The sequence below is a fragment of the Macaca nemestrina genome, chromosome 8 (assembly GCF_043159975.1).
Source record: "Macaca nemestrina isolate mMacNem1 chromosome 8, mMacNem.hap1, whole genome shotgun sequence".
Taxonomy (NCBI): domain Eukaryota; kingdom Metazoa; phylum Chordata; class Mammalia; order Primates; family Cercopithecidae; genus Macaca; species Macaca nemestrina.
Genome location: NC_092132.1, coordinates 83,864,736 through 83,888,033, shown reverse-complemented (window position 1 = coordinate 83,888,033; position 23,298 = coordinate 83,864,736). Strand labels below are relative to the sequence as shown.

At 38.6% G+C, this 23,298-nt stretch overlaps 2 protein-coding genes across 29 annotated transcripts in view; one reads left to right on the top strand and one right to left on the bottom strand.

The window, feature by feature from the left end:
- Positions 1 to 14,482, top strand: part of LOC105482228 (clavesin 1) — a 206,633-nt gene extending 192,151 nt beyond the window's left edge. Inside the window, exon 6 of the mRNA XM_011742236.3 lies at positions 12,294 to 14,482. Coding sequence (XP_011740538.1) covers positions 12,294 to 12,381 — 88 coding nt within the window. The 3' untranslated portion in view covers positions 12,382 to 14,482. The remainder of the gene's footprint in view (positions 1 to 12,293) is intronic.
- The window catches only part of LOC105482229 (aspartate beta-hydroxylase), a 221,339-nt gene continuing 212,105 nt past the window's right edge, over positions 14,065 to 23,298 (bottom strand). For all 28 annotated transcript variants that reach the window (XM_071068186.1, XM_071068191.1, XM_071068188.1 and 25 more), the window contains one exon: positions 14,065 to 16,341. In XM_071068186.1, coding sequence (XP_070924287.1) covers positions 16,191 to 16,341 — 151 coding nt within the window. In that variant the 3' untranslated portion in view covers positions 14,065 to 16,190. The remainder of the gene's footprint in view (positions 16,342 to 23,298) is intronic.

The window sequence follows — 23,298 nt, the reverse complement described above, 5'->3', positions numbered from 1 at the left end:
GATGTTTCCTGGACTTGTTCTGAGGGTTCTTGAAAACTGAGCCTTTCAAGTTTTGAGAATTTAAACAAAAAATACAGATTTAAAAATACATTTAAACTAGGTAAGAATAGATAGGTTATTATGCCCATTTTATAGATGAAGTGGCTGAGGCGCAGAGCAGTTAAATGACTTACCTCAGATCATAGAGCTAGTAGGTGGCAAAATATTTTAAATTCAGTTCTTTTTACTCTAAGTAAAATGCTGTCTCCAACATCATGTTCTCACACTATTTGTGTATTCACTCATTCATTCTTCAGTAGTTTGTAGAGTACCTTTTTGGGGGATTTACTTTTGCTTTAACTACTGTTTTGGATGTATGTTCTCATTCCTGCCAGCCCAAATTCTATCCTGTCTTTAAGACAGTTGAAAAGCAAGTTCCTCCATCACAATTTTCGTGCACTGCACTGTTCCCCAAATCCCATCCCTAGTGGGGAGGATGCAGATATATAAGAAGAAAATTTATATTTAGGCTAATCTGGTAATGCCAAAGAAGATCCACTAATAAACTGTCATTTGACTCAAAAAACGTAACTATGAAACTTGTTTTTACCAGTAACACTAGCCATCCTTTTCAAACTCATCCTGCAGAGGGAGTGAGTCATCAACATTTCGTCAGCCATTAACAACTTCTGGCATTTCTCTATCTGCTTCAGAACACCATATTTTGTTCTACCAAAGTAACTGCACTGAGCATGTGCACCCAATTTCAGAGGGAGTGTGATAATTAGGGATGCTGTGAAACTGACTGGCAGCTCTTTGTGCCAGTCTAATTCTAATGGAAGATGACTGTTCAAAGCAGGTGGTGCAAGCACCTGTAGTCATTTTCTGTGTTGCTATTTTATGATTGGCAGTAGAAAAAAACCTTCCAGAAATATCCACATGATTGAAATGCATGGATTTAACACTCCTTCTGACCATCTCAGAACACCTGAACCCACACCAAAAATGTATGCAGTAGTGCATTCCACTCCTCAAAAGTCAATAAACCTCCACACATTGAATTTTGAACCTCTAAGGCTTCTATACATCTCATGCTGATACCTGGGGTTCCTATGAAGGATTTGGGCACAACACACACTAGTTATGACCTTGAATGCTCTCACACTTCAAACTATGATGGTGACTCTGTTTAATGGAATTTTCTTGGGGAATTGCTCAGTAAAATTAAGAGTAACTTTATAATGTAAATAATCCACTGCTCCATATCTATTTTCTCAGTCTTTTGTCTTTTCCTTGATTTTCTTCAAGTGGGTAAATATGGCTATCTCTGTTATCAGATATGGCAGAGTATCAGTAGTTTATGCTCAGAAATATGATACCCAAGGAAGTGTTATAAAATGATAAACACTTCTGATTTAAATAAATTCTCCTTCAAAGAGCTCCAAGCACTTTATTGTATCTTTTATCTTTCATGGCCCTGTGGAGAATATGGCAACCATTTATCCTTATTTTACAGAAGAAAAACTGAGACGAGTCAGCTAATATGGCAGGAATGCGTAGTTTCATAAAAAGCAATAAGCCCTTTTGTAGGTAAATTAAGCAGAATGTCCAGCTGCGGCTGCCAGTTTCCGTGGTGGCCTTCCCTGGCTCCCTTCTCCCATTCCTTCCTCCCCATCTCCAAGTTCCAGGACGGGTGTGTCTTCTGGCATCTGAACTCTGTTCTCAGTTAAGTCTAATCCACTCCCTTTCTCGAGTCTCATTTACGTTCAGTGTTGATGGATTGCAGTTCTTTATAGATGCTGTCAGATATTTGGGTGAATGCAGTACATTTAGAAGACAGGATCTTGAAGTATTATTAAATAATACCCTGTTGATGATTAGAGATAAAGTATGATTCTATAACCTATGCATTCTTTTTTCTCAATGATGATCTATTTTTTTTATTTCATTTGCTGTGCCTAAAACAAACTTTTTATAAATTAACAGCTGATTAATATAAACTATTGGATTCATTAACATCAATGAGAAAAATGGTTCTATGAGAACTTCAATATTAACATTTACTAATATGAATATACATGTTCATGTCCTTTGGTTTCTTACCAAGTTGTAGGTATTTTTTGTATAGTATAGTGCAAGAGATAGTGCTTAAGAATGGGGACTGTAGAATCAGATCTGGGTTCCCGTTCTAGTTCCACAACTTACTGTGGAAACTTGCACGTATTCATTACCTTATTGGAGGCTCGGTTTCCTGATCTGCAAAATGGAATTAACAATACCCAGCTCAGATTATTGTGAATATTTATTTATTTATTGTATTTATTTTTATTTTTTACACTGCAACCATGACAGATAAAGATTATTGTGAAGATTAAACAAAGATAATGCAGACTAAATACTTAGTGCAGAACCTGGCATGTAGTAAGTGTTCAACAAATGGTTGTGGTTGTTGATGGTGATGATGAAGAACTGCTGTGGAGATATGAACACTCCTGTACATATTTCTTAAAATATCCAAATAAAGTGTATATTGAAATCTTCTTTTCCAAAATGGTATTAAACTGATTTCAGGTGTGTCAAACAAGAGTTACTGAGTGCTGCTTAGAATTGTGGTGCACATCTGGAATACCCTTGGTCATTACAGTTCAGACTTAAAAGAGCTTAGTGGGAGCTACTCTCTGCAGCAGGAAATTGCAACCTGAGGGCAGACCACTTGTAGCAATACAATACTTTAAAGAAACTAAAACATTTTTAACAAGGACACAGGCAAATAGCCATTAAGTAGCACCTGGCAGCTCTCAATTTAACATTTAGAAATTTATGGAAGTCGGGCTGGGCACAGTGGCTCACACCTGTAATCCCAGCACTTTGGGAGACCAAGGTGGGCAGATCACTTGAGATCGGGAGTTCAAGAGTAGCCTGGCTAACATGGTGAAACCCGTCTCTACTAAAAATAAAAAATTAGCTGGATGTGGTGATGTGCTCCTGTAGTCCCAGCTACTCAGGTGGCTGAGGCAGGAGAATGCTTTGATGCTTTGAACCTGAGAGGCAGAGGTTGCAGTGAGCCAAGATTGTGCCACTGCACTCCAGCCTGGGCAATAAGAGCAAAACTCTGGCAAAAACAAAAAACAAAAAACAAAAACAAAAACAAACAAACAAACAAACAAAAAAACCAAAGAAATTTATGGAAGTAAAAAAACATTTATAAAAGGTAAATCGGGCCTGGCTCTGTAGCTCACACCTGTAATCTCAGCACTTTGGGAGGCCGAGGCAGGTGGATCACCAGGTCAAGAGATTGAGACCATCCTGGCCAACCTGGTGAAACCCCATCTCTACTAAAAATACGAAAAATTAGCTGGGCATGGTGGCACATGCCTGTAGTCCCAGCTACTCGGGAAGCTGAGGCAGGAGAACTGCTTGAACTTGGGTGGTGGAGATTGCAGTGAGCTGAGATCATGCCACTGCACTCCAGCCTGGGTGACACAGCAAGACTCTGTCTCAAAAAATAAATAAATAAATAAATAAATAAATAAATAAATAAAGTAGGTAAATCAGCTGGGCGCGGTGGCTCATGCCTGTAATCGTAGCACTTTGGGAGGCTGAGGTGGGCAGATCACTTGAGGTCGGGAGTTCAGGACGAGCCTGGCCAACATGGTGAAACCCCGTCTCTACTAAAAATACAAAACTAGCCAGGCATGGTGGTGGGTGCCTGTAATCCCAGCTACTCTCCTTGAGGCTGAGACAGGAGAATCGCTTGAACCTGGAAGGCAGAGGTTGCAGTGAGCCAAGATCGCACCACTGCACTCCAGCCTGGGTGACAGAGCCAGACTCCATCTCAAAGAGAAAAAAAAAAAAAGGAAATCATTTTGATTCATGAAACCTAAATGTATTGGGCACATCCTAACTTTAGGAAAGGCCAACCTTGTGTAATTTTTAGACTTTCTAGGCTTTTCTAGAAGGAAGTTAAAGCAAATGTTGAGGTAGAGAAGTACTTAGACTATTTGAACAAATTAACATAAAGTGTGAATTGTAGAATTTTGAAAAATAAAATCTAATTATTTTCAAGAACAATTGGTGATTGTAGTCCAGTCTGGTAGTATTCACAGAAACTTGTGGCTACAAATGTGATCTTGTTGAAGATCATTGTTTTATGTGGGGTCAGAGTAGCTGTGTGAGCTGCTTCATAGTGGCACAGCAAGTTAGTGACATGAGTGACAAGAAGAGGTGCCCAAACCATAGCCCACTGCTCTCACTTTATCTACCTCTCAGAGGGCCCTTATCATGAGCAGCCACAATCATCTGCAGTCATAAAGTTAATGTTAATTTTGCTATAACATCTTCAAAAAGAGCTTATTTTTTCAAGTGGTTTATATTATTTCCTGAAGATTTTTTAATAAGAAATGCATAATTTATTGAGAGATTAAATTCGAACTTTCTTTATATTGCACTACATGTTGCAATAGCAATTTCCCTGGATGCTGTAACCTCACAGAAGAGGGAAACTAATATTGAAGGGCTAAGAATGCTAACTGTTCTTCAGGTGTCCTTAAAACTAGGTGGTGTTAACTTGATCAAAAAAGCAGGAGAAATTATATTTTGGCTAAACAAAATAGCACGAACACATGCAAATGGAAAAAGCACAGACAACTGTTACTTCCTCGAGTTTTATTCATATTATTTATTTATTTTGAGATACAATTACAAGTACAATTTCACCTTTATCTAAATGATAACAGATGAATGGAGTCTAACCTAAAGTTTCTTTCCAGTTAGAATTTTAACGACAACAGTGATGCTAAGAACATGGCTCTCCTGTCACTGGGACAGGAGGGGCGCTTTGTGAGTGTCAGTTTGAGAACTAAATGAGCTAATACATGGGAAGCGTTTAGAACGGCGAGTGCTAGTGATGTCAGACACTGATGTTGTCACCGAAGCTCTTTAACATGACTATAGACTTCTAAATAAGGATTACTAGATTATTCTAGGTTCAGTCACAAGCATAATGGAGTAAATGAGGCTCCAGACCAATGCTATCCGATGGAAAAATGTGAGTCACATATGTAATTTTGAGTTGTCTAATAGACATGTTACAAAAATACAGAGAAACAGGTGAAATTAATTTTAATGTTTTCTTTAACCTAATGTATCCAAAATATTATAATTTCACTGTGTGATTTAAATAAATATTAATGAGATAGTTTACTTTTTTTTGGTACTAAGTCATTAAAATTTGGTGTGTACATTACCTTTTACAGTCCATCTCCATTCAACCTGGCCCAAGTTCAAGTCTTCAGTAGCCTCTTGTGGTCAGGGCTCTGTATCGGACAGTGCAGTTTTCATGAAACCCACCTGTTTCCATCCTTTCTGAAGGGGCACATGTTTTTTTTTTTCTGGGGGGGGTCTTTCTTCTTTTTTACAAGATGGGCAGACAATGTCCAAGCCCACCACATTTTGGTAGAAATACTTGATACATGAGTTAAAGTACATGTAGGCAAGTGCTGGGAATTGAATGTTTGGCTCACTCTAAAAATAGTTTGCTTCAAAAGTTATAGAACATTTATTTTTTTGGACTGTTTTCTTATATTTCCAGTTCAGTAAATTGTGGCAAATTGTATTGTCAAAGCAGAGAGAGGTTTATTTGTTATTTTGTTTACTTTGATAGGGAAAAGATTTGCTGCTTAGGCTTCTCTTAAAAAAATTATTTATCGGATTCAGTAAACATTAATTGTTCCCAGTGAGCACAATCATTTTGCCTGCTAGGATGATTCTGATTATGAAGAGTTTGGTAGCTGAACAGAAGAATACATGTCCTACAAATATTCCTTAAGTCTCCTTATCAAGGTTACTATTGAATGCATTATAGTAGAAAGAAATTTCATGGCTTTACACAGTTGAAAACAACCATAACTATATTGCGCTGAAGCTACAGAAATAATTACTAAGAAATTTCTGTGTTACTTCTAAAAACTTAAAGATATTAAGTAAGGTAATAAGGTTAGCTTTTATGTGGAATTATTTTATCAATTATTTTGATGTTTTAAAATACTAGACTTCATCCATTTTGAAACGTTAGTTTTTCATGTATTATCACATCACATAATGTGTCAGTACACACAATTCTCTCTTGTAAGTTTTTTAGTGGGGCCATGGCAATTTTGAGTTCAATTCATGCTTTGTGGCTAAATTCGTAAATGAATATCAATCGATATTCCTGGACCTTAATTTTCTTATCTGCAAATAGGGAAGAATAAGAAGAGCTAAAAAGAACAATTGTGTATACCCAGCTGACACTGAGCTAAATGCTTTCCACACCTTAATTTATCTAATCCTCATCATCCCCAGCACCCATGATGTGGCCACTATCCTATCTTCATTTTACACACGAGGAGACCGAATTCACCCAAGATCACAAAGCAAGCGACGGAGCCATCATTCTTCAAGCTCACACTGGAGCTTCTCTGGGGAATTTCCTTGACACTTAAAGTTATTTGGGGGAGAAAAACTGAGCAGAATTACTTAGAATTATTTGAAGATACCTTTCTAAAAACGTATTTCTTCCTATTTAGAAGTCTTTACATAGGCTCACTAAGATATTAGGCAATTCTGTGTTATTCCATAAAACCAAGTTTGTTGTTGACTTTAAGAAAGAAAGTTGGTACTGTGGCATAGTTCCTGAAGAAATGATGATGTTGATCCTGGAAAACAGATGGGTAGAACCTGATTCAAATGCAGGTTTGACTGAATCACCCCTGAGGTTCCTTGCAGCTGGGGTGCTCTATGACTCTTGGTGAATGCTGGGGTTGGAGAGCAGCATTCCTGTGCCTTTATTGGGGTCCACATAGCTCAAGAAGGCAATGCAGGGCATTAGTAAGAAGAAGAAAAAGTGAATGTTAGCTGTTGAGATAAGGTAACTAAATAAATTTTTGAACATAAAAGTAGACCTGAAAGCAGAACTCTCAGTCCAGTTGTAAGTCTGTGTGCAGAATGGACTGAATCATGGCCAACATTTTCCATTTTCATCTGGTTCTTCATAAGCATTGATCACTACTAGAATCAATAAAAATCCACAGCCATAGATCCTTAATGAAGTCGGGAAAGTTCCAATTTTGGGGAAGAAAGAGGAAAGAGAGAAAGGGAGATGGTGAAGTAAGGGAGGGTAGAGTAAAGAAGGGTAGAGAGAGAGAGAGAGAGAGAGAGAGAGAGAATAGCAAGAAAACAAAATATGGCTATCTAGGCTACAATGAAGCCTTGTTAGAGCTGCCTGCTCCACCACTGAGATAATGATGGCTGAAATAACTCAAATCACTCCCCTGCCTGCCCTTGGGGTTAAGCTGACTTTCAGTGTTGGAAAGAGAACCCTAGAGAAATGTTTGTTTTAGCAGATGTGTTAAGCTTCTTGTGAGAAGTCAAAGTCACTGAATGAAGAGATTACCACCAAGAGTGATCAGGACAACAAAGCCTCAAAGCAAGTGGCTTCTCCATAGTTAATGTACTAAGTGCAGAATTCCTAAGCACTCTGTTTAGAAGTGGTGGAGACATGTTGGTTAGTGAGCAGTTGATTGGTCTTCCCGGAGAGCATTTTGAATCAGCTGAATGTACTGAGGGCGAGATTTAAAAGGTTGTTTCTCTTGGCTTTATTTCTTTTTTTCTAGAGGTTTTGAAAAGCAACATTTACTTTCTATTTCTTTACAGTGAATTTAAAATACTTCATAACATAATGTGCTACTTATATCAAATGTTTATTGTGTGACCAGGTAACAAGAATTATGTCATGCTGAAAGTAAAAAGACTATATGGTCATCTTCTCACTCAGGAAAACGTAAACCAAAAAATAAAAAGTTATGTTTAGTTCCTCGGCCTCTGTGTCTTAGAGTTGTCCTATTGCTACTCACTATTCAACCACGGCACACAGTTTATTGGTGGAGGTAAGAGAGCCTGCATTCTGGGACTGTGCTGCCAGTAAATCTATTAGAAGAAATCATGTAGATCCCAATTTGACATCATGTGGAGGAGGAAGTGAAAGTTGGCTACCTGAACAAGAACTATGAATAATGTGTGAAAGACAATTTTTTTCTTCATTCCTTTCCTTTCATGTCTAACACCTTCCCCCAAAAAACTGCCTCTCCTCTGACTAGGTAATGGGGGTGCCTGTCACAGTGATTCTAAGTCTGTTTGTGGGTCTATGGCTGGATAACTGAAGCAGTATTTCCACAAAAGAATAAAGGTTTTGGCACATTGCTCATAGTCCGTTGCATATGGCAGATGTTCACGAATATTTCTTAGCATGAGTGTGTGAATAAGTGATTATTTAAAAACTCATTATTTGAGAATTTGATTTTCTTTTCATAGTGGCTCCCAAAACAGGGAAAGGGAAAGTTTTGAAACAGATCCAAAACACAAAAATCACAGATAATCCTTTGTATGGGTAACAAATTTCAAGATCCAAAAGGATGGAGATAGATTAGAAACATGAGGCAAATTCAAGAAAATGAAATTTAATACCCAACCATGTACCTTTGAGATGGGAGAGAAATGGTTAACAGCAGCATGGCAGGATGTGTAAATACAGTCAGATTTCCCTTTGGTTGTATTGTATCAGTGCCAGAAAGGCTAATGCAGTTCTAAAATACTTCAACAGAAGCAAACAGGGCAAAAAACAAACAAAAAATCAAGAAGGTGAAGCAATTATTTTACTCTATTCTGAGGTCACACCAGGAGTATGCAGGCAACCCAGCCAGTTGATGAAGAGATACAGGAGAGTGCTAAGGTGTCCAGTTTTAGAAACTTTGGCACAAGAGGAATCTGACTAGCCTTGGCTGGGCGGGTGTGGGAGGGCTAAAAGGTACTTGCATCTACTCTAGTGGCTCCAGGAGAAAGAACCAGAAATTGCACATAGAAGTGTAGAAAGGGCAGATCTGAGTTCAATGTAAGGAATGATTTCCTAGCTGAGTTGCCTCTTTAGGGGCATGGAGGAGCAGGTTTCTCAAGTTGGTTATGTTCGAGAAGAGGCTGCATGACTCCTTACTGAAGATTTCCTATCAGGTTGGTCTAGACGAGTTACTGTTTCCCTCTAATTCTGTGACTGTGGTTCACATGCCATGTTGTGAAATAAAGTGAAGTCATATGACAGAAGGTAAATGGAGTTTAAGGTCTGTAAAAGTAGATGGCCACCAATATTCTCCATCTCCACAGGGTCCATAGGTCAAACAGGTGGGCAGCTGTCCAAGGTGCTGGAGGGAGGTTGGCCTGTGTCGGTGGTTGTGGTCCCCTGGTTGTCTTCATGCTTGCTGTTTGTTTTAATGCCTCTGGATTTTCTGTTTTTCTGTTCCTCATACAAACCTACCCTTCTCCCTTCCCCACATGCACACTGGGCTTAAACAAAGAGAAAAATGCACTGGAAATGTGTTAGGGGGCTGGGGCTAAACTACAACCTAGGGTTTCCTTCCTTTGTCCCATCCTAGCAGTAAATGAGTCCATGAGTCCATTTCACTTTCAAAGGTCCAGATTGGTATATAAGATTGGATTGTTTGAATGGATTGATAGTTACAGTAGAAATAAATTTTTTTGAGACACTTGTACTGATTTGCTTCTTGAGTTCTTAACTTTATCCTTTCCACAGTACATACATATCTTGAAAGGAGACAGGAAACTTAAGCAAACCAACAATGATTTTTATGGTGAGGTGGAAGGAACACTAGATGGTTTAGTTAAACACCTCTGTGGCCTTTGGTATACCCAGGAGCTGTGTGTTGGTAATAAACCTGGCAACTTCTCTACCTTCTATTTGTGTTACCTTTTATACATCATTTGACTTCTCAGTCCCTTAGTTTTTTCCATCTATAAAAACTAAGGGTTGTGAAAATGAAATGTTAATATATGTCAATGTAAATACATGTTAATACACAACTAAGGGTTGTGAAAATGAAATAAGCTAATATATGTCAAGAACTTCTTAGAACAATACCATGTGCAAACATAGTGTTTTAATACTTTGTGTTGAGGGGGTCATGAAGACCACCCTTTTCTGTATTTGATAATTTTAGTAATGTTTTCCTAACTTACTAGAAAGACCCACAGGACACAGAAAAGTTGTTAGACTGACAGTTGTGGTTTATTACAGAGAAGGATATAGGTTGCCATCAGGAATGGAAGGCCATGTGTAGGGAGGAGTCCAGGAAGGACCAGCTGTAAGCTTCCAGTTGTCCTTCCAGTAAAATCACATAAACAGAACTTAATTCTCTTAGCAAAGATGTGTGACAACATCTGCAAAGTGTTGTCAATGAAGGAGGTTCACCTGTGCCCTGGTGTCCAGGTTTTTATGGGGGGGGGGTCAGTCTCATGGGCATACAGTACCTTTGTGACTGATCTTAACTGCTCAGTCCTCAGCCTTCCCCCATCCCCTCTTGTTACCAGACCCCACCACTTACTTACCCAACGTTAGTCTTTGGTCAGGGGTTTCCTCAGTATCATCCCTTCGTGGTTTACCAGAAAGATGTTATTGGAAAGTGGTCCCAATCCAGACCCCAAGAGAGGGTTCTTGGATCTCGTGCAAGAAAGAATTCAGGGTAAGTCCATAGAGTAAAGTGAAAGCAAGTTTATTAAGAAAGTAAAGGAATGAAAGAATGGCTACACCATAGAAAGAACAGCCCTGAGGGCTGCTGGTTGCCCATTCTTATGGTTATTTCTTGATTATATGCTAAGCAAGGGGTGGATTATTCATGCCTCCACTTTTTAGACCATATAGGTTAATTTGCTGATGTTGCTATGGCATGGTGCTGGTGCTGTCATGGTGCTGGTGGGAGTGTAGCAGTGAAGGTGACTGGAAATCACTCTCATCGCCATCTTGGTTTGGTGGGTTTTGTTTGGCTTTTTACTACAATCTGTTTTATCAGCAGGGCCTTTATGATCTGTATCTTTTGTTAACCTCCTATCTCATTCTGTGACTAAGAATGCCTTAACCTTCTGGGAATGATCTCAGCAGGTCTTAGCCTTATTTTACCCAGCCCCTATTTAAGATGGAGTTGCTCTGGTTCAAACACCTCTGACACTCTTACTGCCTTAAAAGGGTCAAACTGATACAGTGTGACCTAAAAGCCCAGACATACAAAAGTAAGCATGCACTATAAATCACACTGTTAGCATAAACTACTTGGCATGAACTAAGGTCTCAGATATACAAAGATCTTCTTATCAGGTAGGCTATTCTAAGGGCTTAGAGGAGCCAAAGGCCAGTCTTGAAAACTTGTAAGGTGTAGGGTTTGGGCACCCCAGGTCTACTGAGTTAACAATTTATTGCACATATATGTAAGTTTTACTTATTTGAACAATTTAACAATTTTCATAATAATGTTTTTAGTTGTGAACATTTATTAAATATCTGCTGCATAACTCTTTTTATAATCTTTTATCTGTAAGCTGAAAAATAATTTGGTTTAATTCATATTATAAACAGAAAAAATCATTATTACTTCAATATAAAAGGACACATCAAAAACTAATGATCATTACTAGTATTGCAATAGTGGTTGTTCATAAGAGTGCTTCATAAGTTTTAACTATAATTTCATGCCAAATGCTCTATGCATATTATTAGTTGTAGTCCTTATCAACAACTGTGGGAAGTAGGTAATACTTGTAATATGCAGGTGAGAGAATCAAGGTCCAGAGAGTTTCAAGAACTCCCCTAGCTTCCCAGCCAGTAAGGGACAGAGTCTAACTTTACCATCTGATTCATAGTCTTAACATCATGCATGATAGTTTCCAGTGACTCTCAGAGACAAAAGGTTTAAAAGGTACACTAAAACATTAAAAATTCAACAAACTTTATATATCTCAAGGTACACAGGATATTTAGATGCTGGGGCAGAGTGTGGCTAGAATACATATGTCCCTTTTACCAAGAGAAGTGATCACTGCAAAGAATATTCCAATACTCCAAAATGCTTTTTTGCCATAAAAATATGGTATAGCAAGCAAAAGTAAGAAAAACAGAGATATGAAAGGGGACACATTATGCAGTTATTTTGGGTGTCTTTATTTCTTATTTTTATTTTGGAGACAGGGTCTACCTCTGTCACCCAGGCTGGAGTGCAGTGTCACAATATGGCTCACTGCAGCCTCAAACTCCTGGACTCAAGTGATCCTCTCACCTCAGCCTCCTGAGTAGCTGGGATTACTGGCATGTGCCACTGCACCTAGTTAATTTTTGAGTGTCTATTAAAAAGAGAAATATAAAATCCAGATGTCTTCAAAGGTTCCAAAATTGTCACCATGAATTGTTTGTAATTCTGTCTTTTTCCCTCCCCTCTTGTTAGATCTCAGTCTGTGGTAGAAGCTGGGACCCTGAAACATGAGGAGAAGGGAGAGAATGAGAACACTCAGCCACTCCTGGCTCTGGACTGAACCCTGAGTCACACCAATGCTCCGGCACACTGGCCTTCAGTGGTATCAGCCACCCAGGAAGCACATGCGCAACTGACCCACACAGACACGTGTGTTCTGCTTGACACAAGGTCCTCCACTCCTGACCCCCTGCAGTGACTGTCACCAGCCATCGGTCTGAGCAGCCAAAGTTGGACAAAGACTTGAGAGATGCTTTTTTTTTCCCCCCCACCACAGTGAGGGGACTGGAGGATGATGCAAGGCATTTATGTAAAAAAGATTATCCTTCCTATTTATGGTAGTAAATAAATTGAAAAAATAAAAAACTAAATTTGATGCACACACTGCATTAGGACAAGAATTTTTCTGAGGTATCACACAAGGACCCTGTCCGGTTTTTGAAAATTAAGTGCATTTCCAAGTAAATGTATCAGAGTTAAACTGTGCAGACACCACTGTCAAGTTTCATGTAGTACAAAGCCCTGAGACAATAGCATCTCTGGTAATTTCCATTCTTACTGAATTATTTCCTTTGACCTCATCACCAGCATTGAATTGTTCAGCCTAAGAGCATGTTCTCATAGGTCTGGGTATTTGCAAAGTTTGCTTATTTTGATATCCTGCAAAAAAATTATTTTGATGTCACATCTCTTGTCAGGCCACTAGCTGACTGTCATGAGCTGACTTTAAAGGAAGACACATGCACATGAAATACAATTATTTCATCTGAGCAATGTGAGTTTCCAAAGGCAGTTCAAGAGCCCATTAGTGCAGCGTGTGTCTGCAGAGGAGCTGTCTCATTGAAAACACATGTCAGTGATTAATGAATCCATTCCAGTTGTCTCAACTGGGTCACTACAGCAAAGAAAAGTGCTATCAAACCATTTACCCCTTGTCCCCAACCCTCCTGCAACCATTAAAGATGTGGAGAAAGAACGTGGTTGTTGCTCCGAAGGTAAATATTCAATCATGGAGCAAGACCCATATGGATGGTTAAATATGCAAGTACTAAATAAGAGAAGACTAGAAATGCAAGATGAAATGTCAAAGGTCATTTTATTTACCTATTCTCCTTAGAAATGGAGTCCCTAACTATCCATTCAAAAGAAATCAGATATAAAATAAATGGACATCATATGATATGATATTCTTACTTGTGCCATGTTTTCCAAGACCGGTGCATATTTTTAGATATCTCTTATTTGCCCAGCCATCTGTATGACATGGGTATTTATTAGTATGACCAGTTGGTGCTCAATGTCAAACAAAAATATTTTAGTTAATAATGGGCAGTAAAATATGATTTTACATTTTAAATATTTGGGAGAGTTAATTTGTTAGCTAAATAATTCAAGGGAAAGAGATTATTCAACTCGTCAAAATCACCCCTGATAATGTTATTACTAATCTTAATTATTTATTACATCTCTTTCCCAATGGATCTAATATTTTAATTTTTTTTCCCTATTGGTAGAGAATAATAACAGAAGTAACTTTCGTATTATACCCTTGGAGAAATAAAGTTGAAACAGAATTAAAAATACTTCTCAAACAGCTGTATCACAATATAAATTAAATTAATTCATTTTTGTGTAGACATTGGAAATCACAAAAATAATAACATTGAAATAATTCTACCAATGCAGTGACAGAAACACTTTTCTTATGTACCAAGACATAGGTAAGAGAAAGAAAGAATTAAAGTGAATTAGAAAATCCATTTTATTGCTTGGGTTTAAAATAGTTATGGGATACAAGTATTTACAATGCTATTGGAGTCAATTATTGACAACACTTTGCAACAGTAATGCCATTTCTAGTTTTTCAATTGGCAATACTTAGAACCCTACTGTAGTGACCTGATTTTAAATACCATATTTACTAAGTTAAGAGCTAGTTTTTACTCTCTTCCATAATTTCATTACATGAATGTAAGATGATGGCTCAACAATGACAACTTATAGTTTGAATTTCTTTATGTGTATGCAATATACATATGAGAACCAAATTCAACAAGTGACGCGAATGTGACTACATGAGCATTGAATTGTATTGCCCTTGTCAGTTATTTCCTCTGTTCAATAAATACTGAAGGACACAAATACCTTTTTACTTTTCAAGAGTTTGCCTTCTCTTCTCGATTTTATTTATTAATTTGGATATTTTTCCTCCCATGCCTCTTCATCTGATTTAGTGGGATGTTTTCAATACCAGCAAAACAAAAGAACAGGAAAAGTATTTTGCAAACTTATCCATTGGAAGCTAATGTCCTTAAGGTCAAGCAAAAAGAGTCAATTTCAATTTCAAAGAGCTGTTCTTTAAATGAGATAAAGAAAGTCTCCTTTTGTTTTTAGATGGAAAAGAAAGCACACGTTTTTTCTACCTGTGAATGAAATTTGGTGACCTCTGTGCCATTCCTGCAGCATATTTGTTCATATTCGTTTAGAATTCAGTGCATGAATATCATTACATTCTTATAGCTAACATTTCTAGTTAGCTTTGATTCAAAACATACAAAATCTGATGCATTAATACTTTACTAAATTAATGACTTGCTCATCTTTGGAATGAGTAGGCAAGACGATTTTTAACTGTTATTTCTATGTTGTGGGTAATGTTAAAACTAAATATAGATGATGATAATTGCTATTTCACAGCGATGTTTAAAATGGCAGAGGCTTCTCAAGCCAGAGAGATGGGACAGTCTTCCAAACTCTTTCATCAAAAAGGAAAGCAATCTGGACCTCCTACACCCAGGACAAAGATCCTGGCATTCTTGGTAACCTTTTACTCTGCCATCCTTAACATTTCTACAGAAGTGTAGCAGAAATCATCTCCAAGACTGAAGAGCTGGCTTCCTGTCATTCACATGAATCTACCATAGGCAAAGACACTGTATTCTCAGCCCTTGCCTCATGGATGGCGAAACAGCCAGGAGCCTGACACCCTAGCAGCCACCTATCCACCTAACCCTGAAAGAACATATTTTTATTTCCAAGAACTATACTTTTTTCCCAGAAGCTCTAATAATTCGCATAAAAATTTACATCTGGGACTTCTATAACAATATAAGATAATTCCATGCTCTTTTTTCAGTGTGAAAAGTTCCTCTTTGAAAGAAATAGGATTTTGTCAATATCCCCACCACTAGCATAGTGAGAAGAGGATCTCAATCAAGATTAAAAAAAAAACAAATGACTAGAGAGTTGGGATGGGTACAGTTCATAGACACTGGCATAATGACCTCTTTCTTTTTTGTATTAGGAAAATAAAACTGCTTTTTTCATGAGTGTCTTTTACTAAGAAGAATTAAAAGAGGGACGTCTGAGTTTCCCAGTAATGCTACCGTTAAACAGCTAGAAGTAAAGCATTTATACAGCTTGTCATTAAAATCAACAAAAACGTAGTGGTACATGATGACAAAATAGTCTAGCTACACTAGAAAAATATAACTGCATAGAAAAATTACAAACTAAAGCAATCCATTCACAGTTTCTACATATGTTCTCTTTATACACTGAATTAGATGTATTCTATGTGGAAAAAATATCTTTGGTAAGGTAGAAGCTATCAAATGTTCACCTTAAATACTGGCAGAAGACCACTGCTTTCATGAGATGACACACAGCAGGGCATTTCCTAAATGAATTGTAGCGAGGCAAATATTCCCTTTAGTGTCTTCTAACCCTAGCAGGAGGCTGAGAATTATTCAGGCTGCAAGTCAAGGGGATTAAGAGTCCTAGTGTTTGAAATTCTATCCTCACACCCAAGGAGATGGAACCAGAAAGGCAGCCTCTCTCCAGAGTGTCCCACGCTTGCATGAATTCATGCTAAATTGCAGGAAGGCTGCGTCTCTGCTGTGGTGTCAGTTCTGGGTGCCACACATCCACGATGAATATCAGCCGGAAAGATGAAGCATCCTGCCATACCTCGTGCTCAAAGGAGTCATCAAAGATGAGCACCTTGCCTTCCTCCCAGGTCCTGCAAAAGAAAGACAAGGATTCCTGAATATAGCTTTGTGTGGTTCAGATGTCTGAGGACCAATTCTTGTCCATGCGCGAGAACTACCTTTGGTAACAACCTTTGGGACATAACCAAATAACTAGAACATCAAGCCCAAGTTTATTCTTCCCTTGATGATTAGGAAAGAATTTCAGAAATCTTGCTATGAACATCAGTTTTCATTTCTCAGCACTGGAGATGTACAAATAACAGAGGATTTGTGATGAGGACATACTGGTCTTATTACATGCCTTGCAATTATTCTGTATATTATTATATGTCTTGCAATTATTCTGGTTTAGACGTATGGGCAGTGATTGGGTCTCAGGCATCTCTATGCTTTTCAAGACACTTCCAATCAATTTTCTTTTCAGCTCACTCCACTTGTTCAAGTTTCATTTTATGGAAGAAAGGAATCAACTTAAACACGGTAACCATAAAGTAGAAAACTAAATTAGGAGTTTCCTAGCTAGTATTCCGGCTGAAGAAAATGGGCAGATTGGGAATGAATTTTGTTTGTATTTTTAGTATCATCTTCTATGCAAGTGGGTTATCCATGGAATATTTTAAATCAATGCTGCAAAACACCCTATAGAGCTTCCAACATTACCTCATAAGATATCTGTATAGGGACTAAGATCTAAATATAGTGTTAGTCTATTAAGAAAGAAACATACAGGAGGCAGTTAACACAATGCTTTTCAAATCTAAAGAGAGTTTATGAGTGATATTGATGGTTCCTTATTTAAAAAAATAGATATTAACTGCCAATATATTCAATACCAAGTTATGTTTTTAAAATAAAATTTTTGCTAGAAAATTTTCCTTAGATACTAAATTCCAGGTAAGCCTTAAAAATTTTGCACCTGGATTAGCAAATAATGAAAATTATAGCATGGGAAATGCTAGCTTGATTTCAAGTTACTGTATTATTATAAAGATGTTTTCCTTGGGAAAACTAGTGGTGAATTTTTATGTTCCATATTAGGTGATTAACCAATATAAACTGAGCAATACTACATATATTGCAGGGCTTCACAACCTTGGTATTACTGACATCTAGGCCAGATCATTCTCTGTTGTAGGGGCTGTTCCATGCACTATAAGATATTTAGCAGCATCCCTGACCTCCACCCACTGTACGGCAGTAGCATTCCCTATACTATTAGGTTGGTGCAAAAGTAATTGCAGTTTTTGCCATAGTTGTGACAACCAGAAACATGTCTAGTCATTGTCAAATGTCCAGGGTGGGAGCAGGGGCAAAAATCATTCCAGTGGAAAATAACTGACATACTGAATAAATCTGATAATAAAATTTCCAAGTTATGTAAACTAACAGATAAAGTACTGAGTATTTCCAAGTTGACAGTTCGTTGAAGTTGGGAACCAAACCTCTACTTCTCTACCCACCCTCCCACCTCCACCCAGCGTGCTATCTCACATACTTCATGATACGGTTTGGCTGTGTCCCCACCCAAATCTCATCTTGAATTGTACTCCCATAATTCCCATGTGTTGTGGGAAGGACCTGATGAGAGATAATTTGAATCATGGGGCAGTTTCCCCCATACCGTTCTCATCACAGTGAACAAGTATCATGAGATCTGATGGTTTCATCAGGGGTTTCCATTTTTGCATCTTCCTTATTTTCTCTTGCTGCCACTATGTAAGATGTGCCTTTCAGCTGGGTGTGGTGGCTCATGCCTGTACTCTCAGCACTTTGGGAGGCCGAGGAGGGAGGTTCACAAGGTCAGGAGTTCAAGGCCAGCCTGTCCAACATGGTGAAACCCCCATCTCTACTAAAAATACAAAAATTAGCTGGGTGTAGTGGCGCATGCCTGTAATCCCAGTTACTCAGGAGACTGAGGCAGGAAAATTGCTTGAACTTGGGAGGCAGAAGTTGCAGTGAGCCGAGATCAAGCCACGGTGCTCCAGACTGGGTGACAGGGCAAGATTCCATCACCAAAAAAAAAAAATAAATAAATAAAAAATAAAAAATAAAAAGGAAAAGGAAAAGAAAGAAGAAGAAGGAGAAGGAGAAGGAGAAGGAGAAGGAGAAGAAGAAGAAGAGTGCCTTTTGACTCTTGCCATGATTCTGAGTCCTCCCCAGCCATGTGGAACTCTAAGTGCAATCAAACTTCTTTTTCTTCTCAGTCTCAGGAATGTCTTTATCAGCTGCATGGAAATGGACTAATACACCTTGCCTCATCGCTTGCATTCAACACACACATGTTGATTGGCTCTTTTACAACTCCTCTGAAGGTTTTTAGAGTTCCATTAGAGTTCCATCAAGGGTAGCAAAAGATAGAAATCTATGGACTTAGGAGCAAATGGCAGAATATGCGTTCATTACCATGCAAAACCCAACTTGAGAACAAACGCAAAACCAAGTGGGGGAAATACGCTGACAAGAAAAATCAGTGAAACAGTTCACAGCTTCCACAGTTAGGCAGGCATTTTCTAGGTCTTAGTGTTGTCACTGGGATTAAGCAATGTCAGTGGATACCACAGATAAGCCTTATAATTTATGTAAAAGATGAGGGAGGAAGTGTACTCAAAATGAAAGGCAGTGCACCTATGTTCACAGCAGCACTATTCACAACAGCCAGAAGGTGTGAGCCACCCACGTGTCTATTGATGAATGAACAGACAAACAAAATGTGGTATACACATACAATGGAATATTAATTCAGCCTCAAAAAGAAAGGAAATTTTGACACATGCTACAATGTGTATGAACTCTGAGGACATTATGTCAAGTAAAATAAGCCAGACATAAAAAGATAATTACTATTTTATTATACACATCTGAGGTCCTAGACTAGCAGTTAAATTCATAGAGACAGAAAAGAGAAGAGTATTTGCCAGTGGCCGGTGGGAGGAGGGGAATGGGAGTTATTTAATGGTTATAGTTTCAGTTTTGCAAGTTAGAAAGAGTTCTGAGGATAGATCATGTTGATGGTCATACAATATGAATGTATTTAACATCACTAAACTGCACACCCAAAAATGGATAATATGGTAAATTTCGTTATGTGTATTTTACTACAATTAAATAGAGAAAAAAGGGAAAGGCAAAGGAGAGCATGTGGTAGAGGAGAAAGAGAGAAGCAATACAGCAAGATGGAAATTTATGGTCTTTGAGGGGAAGCCTCTTGACCCTGGCATTTATTACTTATGGGACCTAAGGTGAGCTACTTAGCATAATTGAGTCTTCGAATCTTCATTGGCATAATTGATGTGAGGATTAGCACATGGTTGGCACATAGTAGATATTCAATTAATGACAGAAAATATAAAACAGAAAAGGAATGAAAATATAAAGAAAAATAGGGAAAAGATAAAAGACAGAGGTGAAATGTTGGGAGGTGGTATGTTACCAAAAATGACCTTGGCATCACTCCTTATGAAATCTGCCTTCCTTTCAGACAACTAAAAACTTCCAAGGGAGATGAGATATAAAAACATCATCAGAGCATCTGTGAAATGTACTTTGTACAGCAATGACAAGTGATTTTCAAAGTTTTTTGGGTGGCAGAGAATCCGGAAACTACTTAAAATACTAGAAGTAATTAAAATAACTGAATAGAAAATTCTAGCCCACACAAAATGACATTTTTCACTAGATTATGATAGGTATAACAAAGCCAAAGATCTAGAAATGTTTTATGGGAAAAAGGCCTTAAGCATTCCATTCATTAAATTAAATTCCCTGAGAACTGGGAAAAGTTATTAGCACCAGAACACGCTGGTCACTCATGGAACATCAGTGCATATAAGAGTAGAACTTAAGAACCATAGGCTTGCAGCTTTCCAGATACATTAATTACAATACAGATTAGTGTAAACCATTAATTAATTGATTTTATAAATGAGAAATTTGGGGAGGTATCCCAAAGGGTTGTTAATTGGACTGCTTTAGGGTCACAAAACTCTTGGGGAAAGTGAGTGCTGTCGGATTTATTTGCCCTTCCACTTTTTTTCATATATTTCCTCCAGAAAATAGCAAAGATAGTCAATTACATAATGTAGATTTTTTAATGTAGATTTCTTCTGAACTCTTAAAAAAAATGGTGTCTTTCAATCAGTTACTAGACATAGAATGACTAAAACTGCAGTCATGATTCACCTAAAAGGGGAAAATGGAAGAACAATAAAACCTCATACAAGCGATGTCCAGGCTTAAGTGACTCCAGGTGAACTTCGAGGTGTATACATGCTTGGGAAAGGATGAGTGCTTTTCTTCCACAACAAAGGGAGAGGAGCATAAAGATGTCAAATCACTTCTGAATGAAAACCAAAGACTCTCTAGAATGAAAAGTTAGTTTTCAGGCCACTTGCTTTGTGAGCAAAGCTCCATCAAATAAGATTAAGTTACACTCAAATTATGACATAGAATCAGCCCTTTGGAGAAACCATCTTCAAAGTGGCCTGTGACAGAGGTCTGCCTGGAAGTACTGCTACAGCCCTTGTCTAAGGACTCAGAGAAGCAGCATTGGGGGTGGGCACTGCTCTCCATCCCTGGAAGCTTGGTTCACTGTTGGAACTTCCTCCTTCCCTTCCTCGCTTTCTCTCCTCCCACCCAACCCTTTATTTTTTTCAAGATAGGATCTGCTCTGTCACCCAGGCTGGAGTGTGGTGGCACCATCACAGCTCACTGCAGCCTGTGCCTCCCAGGCTCAGGTGATCCTCCCACCTCAGCCTCCCGAGTACCTAGGACTACAGGTGTGCACCATCACATCCAGCTAATTTTTGGATTTTTTTTTGTAGAGATGGGGTTTCTCTATGTTGCCCAAGATGCTCTCCAACTCCTGGGCTCAAACAATTCTCCTGCCTTGGCCTCTCAAAGAGTTGGGATTACAGGCATGAGCCACTGCTCCTGGCCTTCTGTTAGAATTTCTTACCACTAAGAGAAGAAAGCCTCTCTCTGGATTGTCAAAAGATATAAAAATATCTGGTCTCAAGGTAAAACAGTATTCCATAATCTGTCAACTTCTCAAATTATTATAATTATAAATAATGATAAGGATAAAATGTTGGCAGTGCATGTTTAATAACTATAATTTGGTCACAGAATTACCATTGATAATAATAAGGCTAAGTGATGATACTAGGTGCTTAAAGAGTCTTCCACCTAGAAATCTGATAGATAATATCTTAATTATCTTTGCTAAAATGTTCTGAGATAGGCAAAGGACACGATTGTGATTTCAAGCAAAGGAATCACATGGAAACAGGTTCAGATGTCTGCAGTGACACTGATTCTATGGCCGAAGCAGACATGGTCCTAAGAGACATTCTTAGCATCTGTAGATGATATGCTGAGGTGGCCTGCAAGGCATGAAACAGGCTGAGTGGAAAACAGAAAAGGGTCAAAGAGCTCAGGGATACGGACATTTGACACAGCTCTTACTCATTCCGATCTACTGAAATTCCCCGGTTCAGACTCCATTGAAAGCCCTGGCATGGCACACTGTAAGCAAAATGTAAAACTGCATTGTCACCCTTCCTCTTCTCTCTCTCCCTTTCTAACACACACAAACAACTTCTGCCTTCCTCCTCTTAGTTCCAGGTCACCAGTATTTAAGGGTTTTGTAACTCAGATGAAGGCACTGAAGGAGGAGGAAAAAGAAAGGGAAGAGGAAAAGAAAAAGTCATAGTGTTACTGGAAAGCGTCCTGATCCAGAGCCCAAAAGAGGGTTCTTGGATCTCGAACAAGAAAGAATTCAGGGTGAGTCCATAGAGTAAAGTGAAAGCAAGTTTATTAAGAATGTTAAGGAATAAAAGAATGGATACTCCAATGACTACTCCATAGGTTGCTGGTTGCCCATTTTTATGGTTATTTCTTGATTATCTGCTGAACAAGGAATGTGGTCTAAAAATGCCTCCCATTTTTAGACCACATAGGGTAACTTCTTGACATTGCCATGGTATCTGTAAACTGTCCAGGCACTGGTGGGAGTGTAGGAGTGAGGACGACCAGAGATCACTCTCGTGATCATCTTGGTTTTGGTGGGTTTTAGCCAGCTTCTTTGCTGCAACCTGTTTTATCAGCAAGGTCTGTATGACCTATATCTTTCGCTGACCTCCTATCTCATCCTGTGACTTAGAATGCCTTAACTGTCTGGGAATGCAGCCCAGTAGATCTCAGCCTCGTTTTACCCAGCTCCTATTCAAGATGGAGTTGCTCTGATTCAATTGCCTCTGACAATAGGGCTGTAGAGATGGGATGCCTTCCCTCTTTCCGGTACCTCTCCAGTTTCAGGGTAGGGGCACAGAGAGAAGAAAGAGATGTGAGTAGCAGGGAGGGTCTCTGCTGCATTCTTGTCACACCTCCCTTCCCCAGGGTCCCTCCCAGCTCCAGGCCTATCAAATCACTCCCCTATCTGTACCATTCCTTCACCTGCCCTGGTCCACATGACCAGCTCCTATTTCACTCCTCCTTCCTAACTCCTTAAAGTCCCTTCCCCATCGCGGTCCGAGTAAACACTCCAGGCTGTAAGCACCACCTCCAGTGTTATGAGAGTGCTTGATCTCACTCCCTGGAATGTAAGGACAAAAGTCTCCATTTCTGTAGCAATCAGACAGGAGAATAATAAAAACTCAAATATACTGAATGCATTTACCACACAGCACTTTGTAAATACAGTTCTGAGTGCATTCATATGGATTACTTTAATACTCAAAACCACAAAAGACATACTTTTACTCTTTCTAATTTACAGATGGGGACATTGAGGCTTAATGAGGTTATGCAAATTATCTAGAGTTACTCTTGACAAGAGGGAAAGCCAGGATTTAAACCCAAGTCATGCGACTTCAGCATTATTAATATGTTTTTATGAAGATACCTAACACTAAAATCTGAAATAAAAGCTCAGGATGCATTTTTTCCTACAGAAACATTATTATAAATAGTCACTGGTTCTAGAGTCC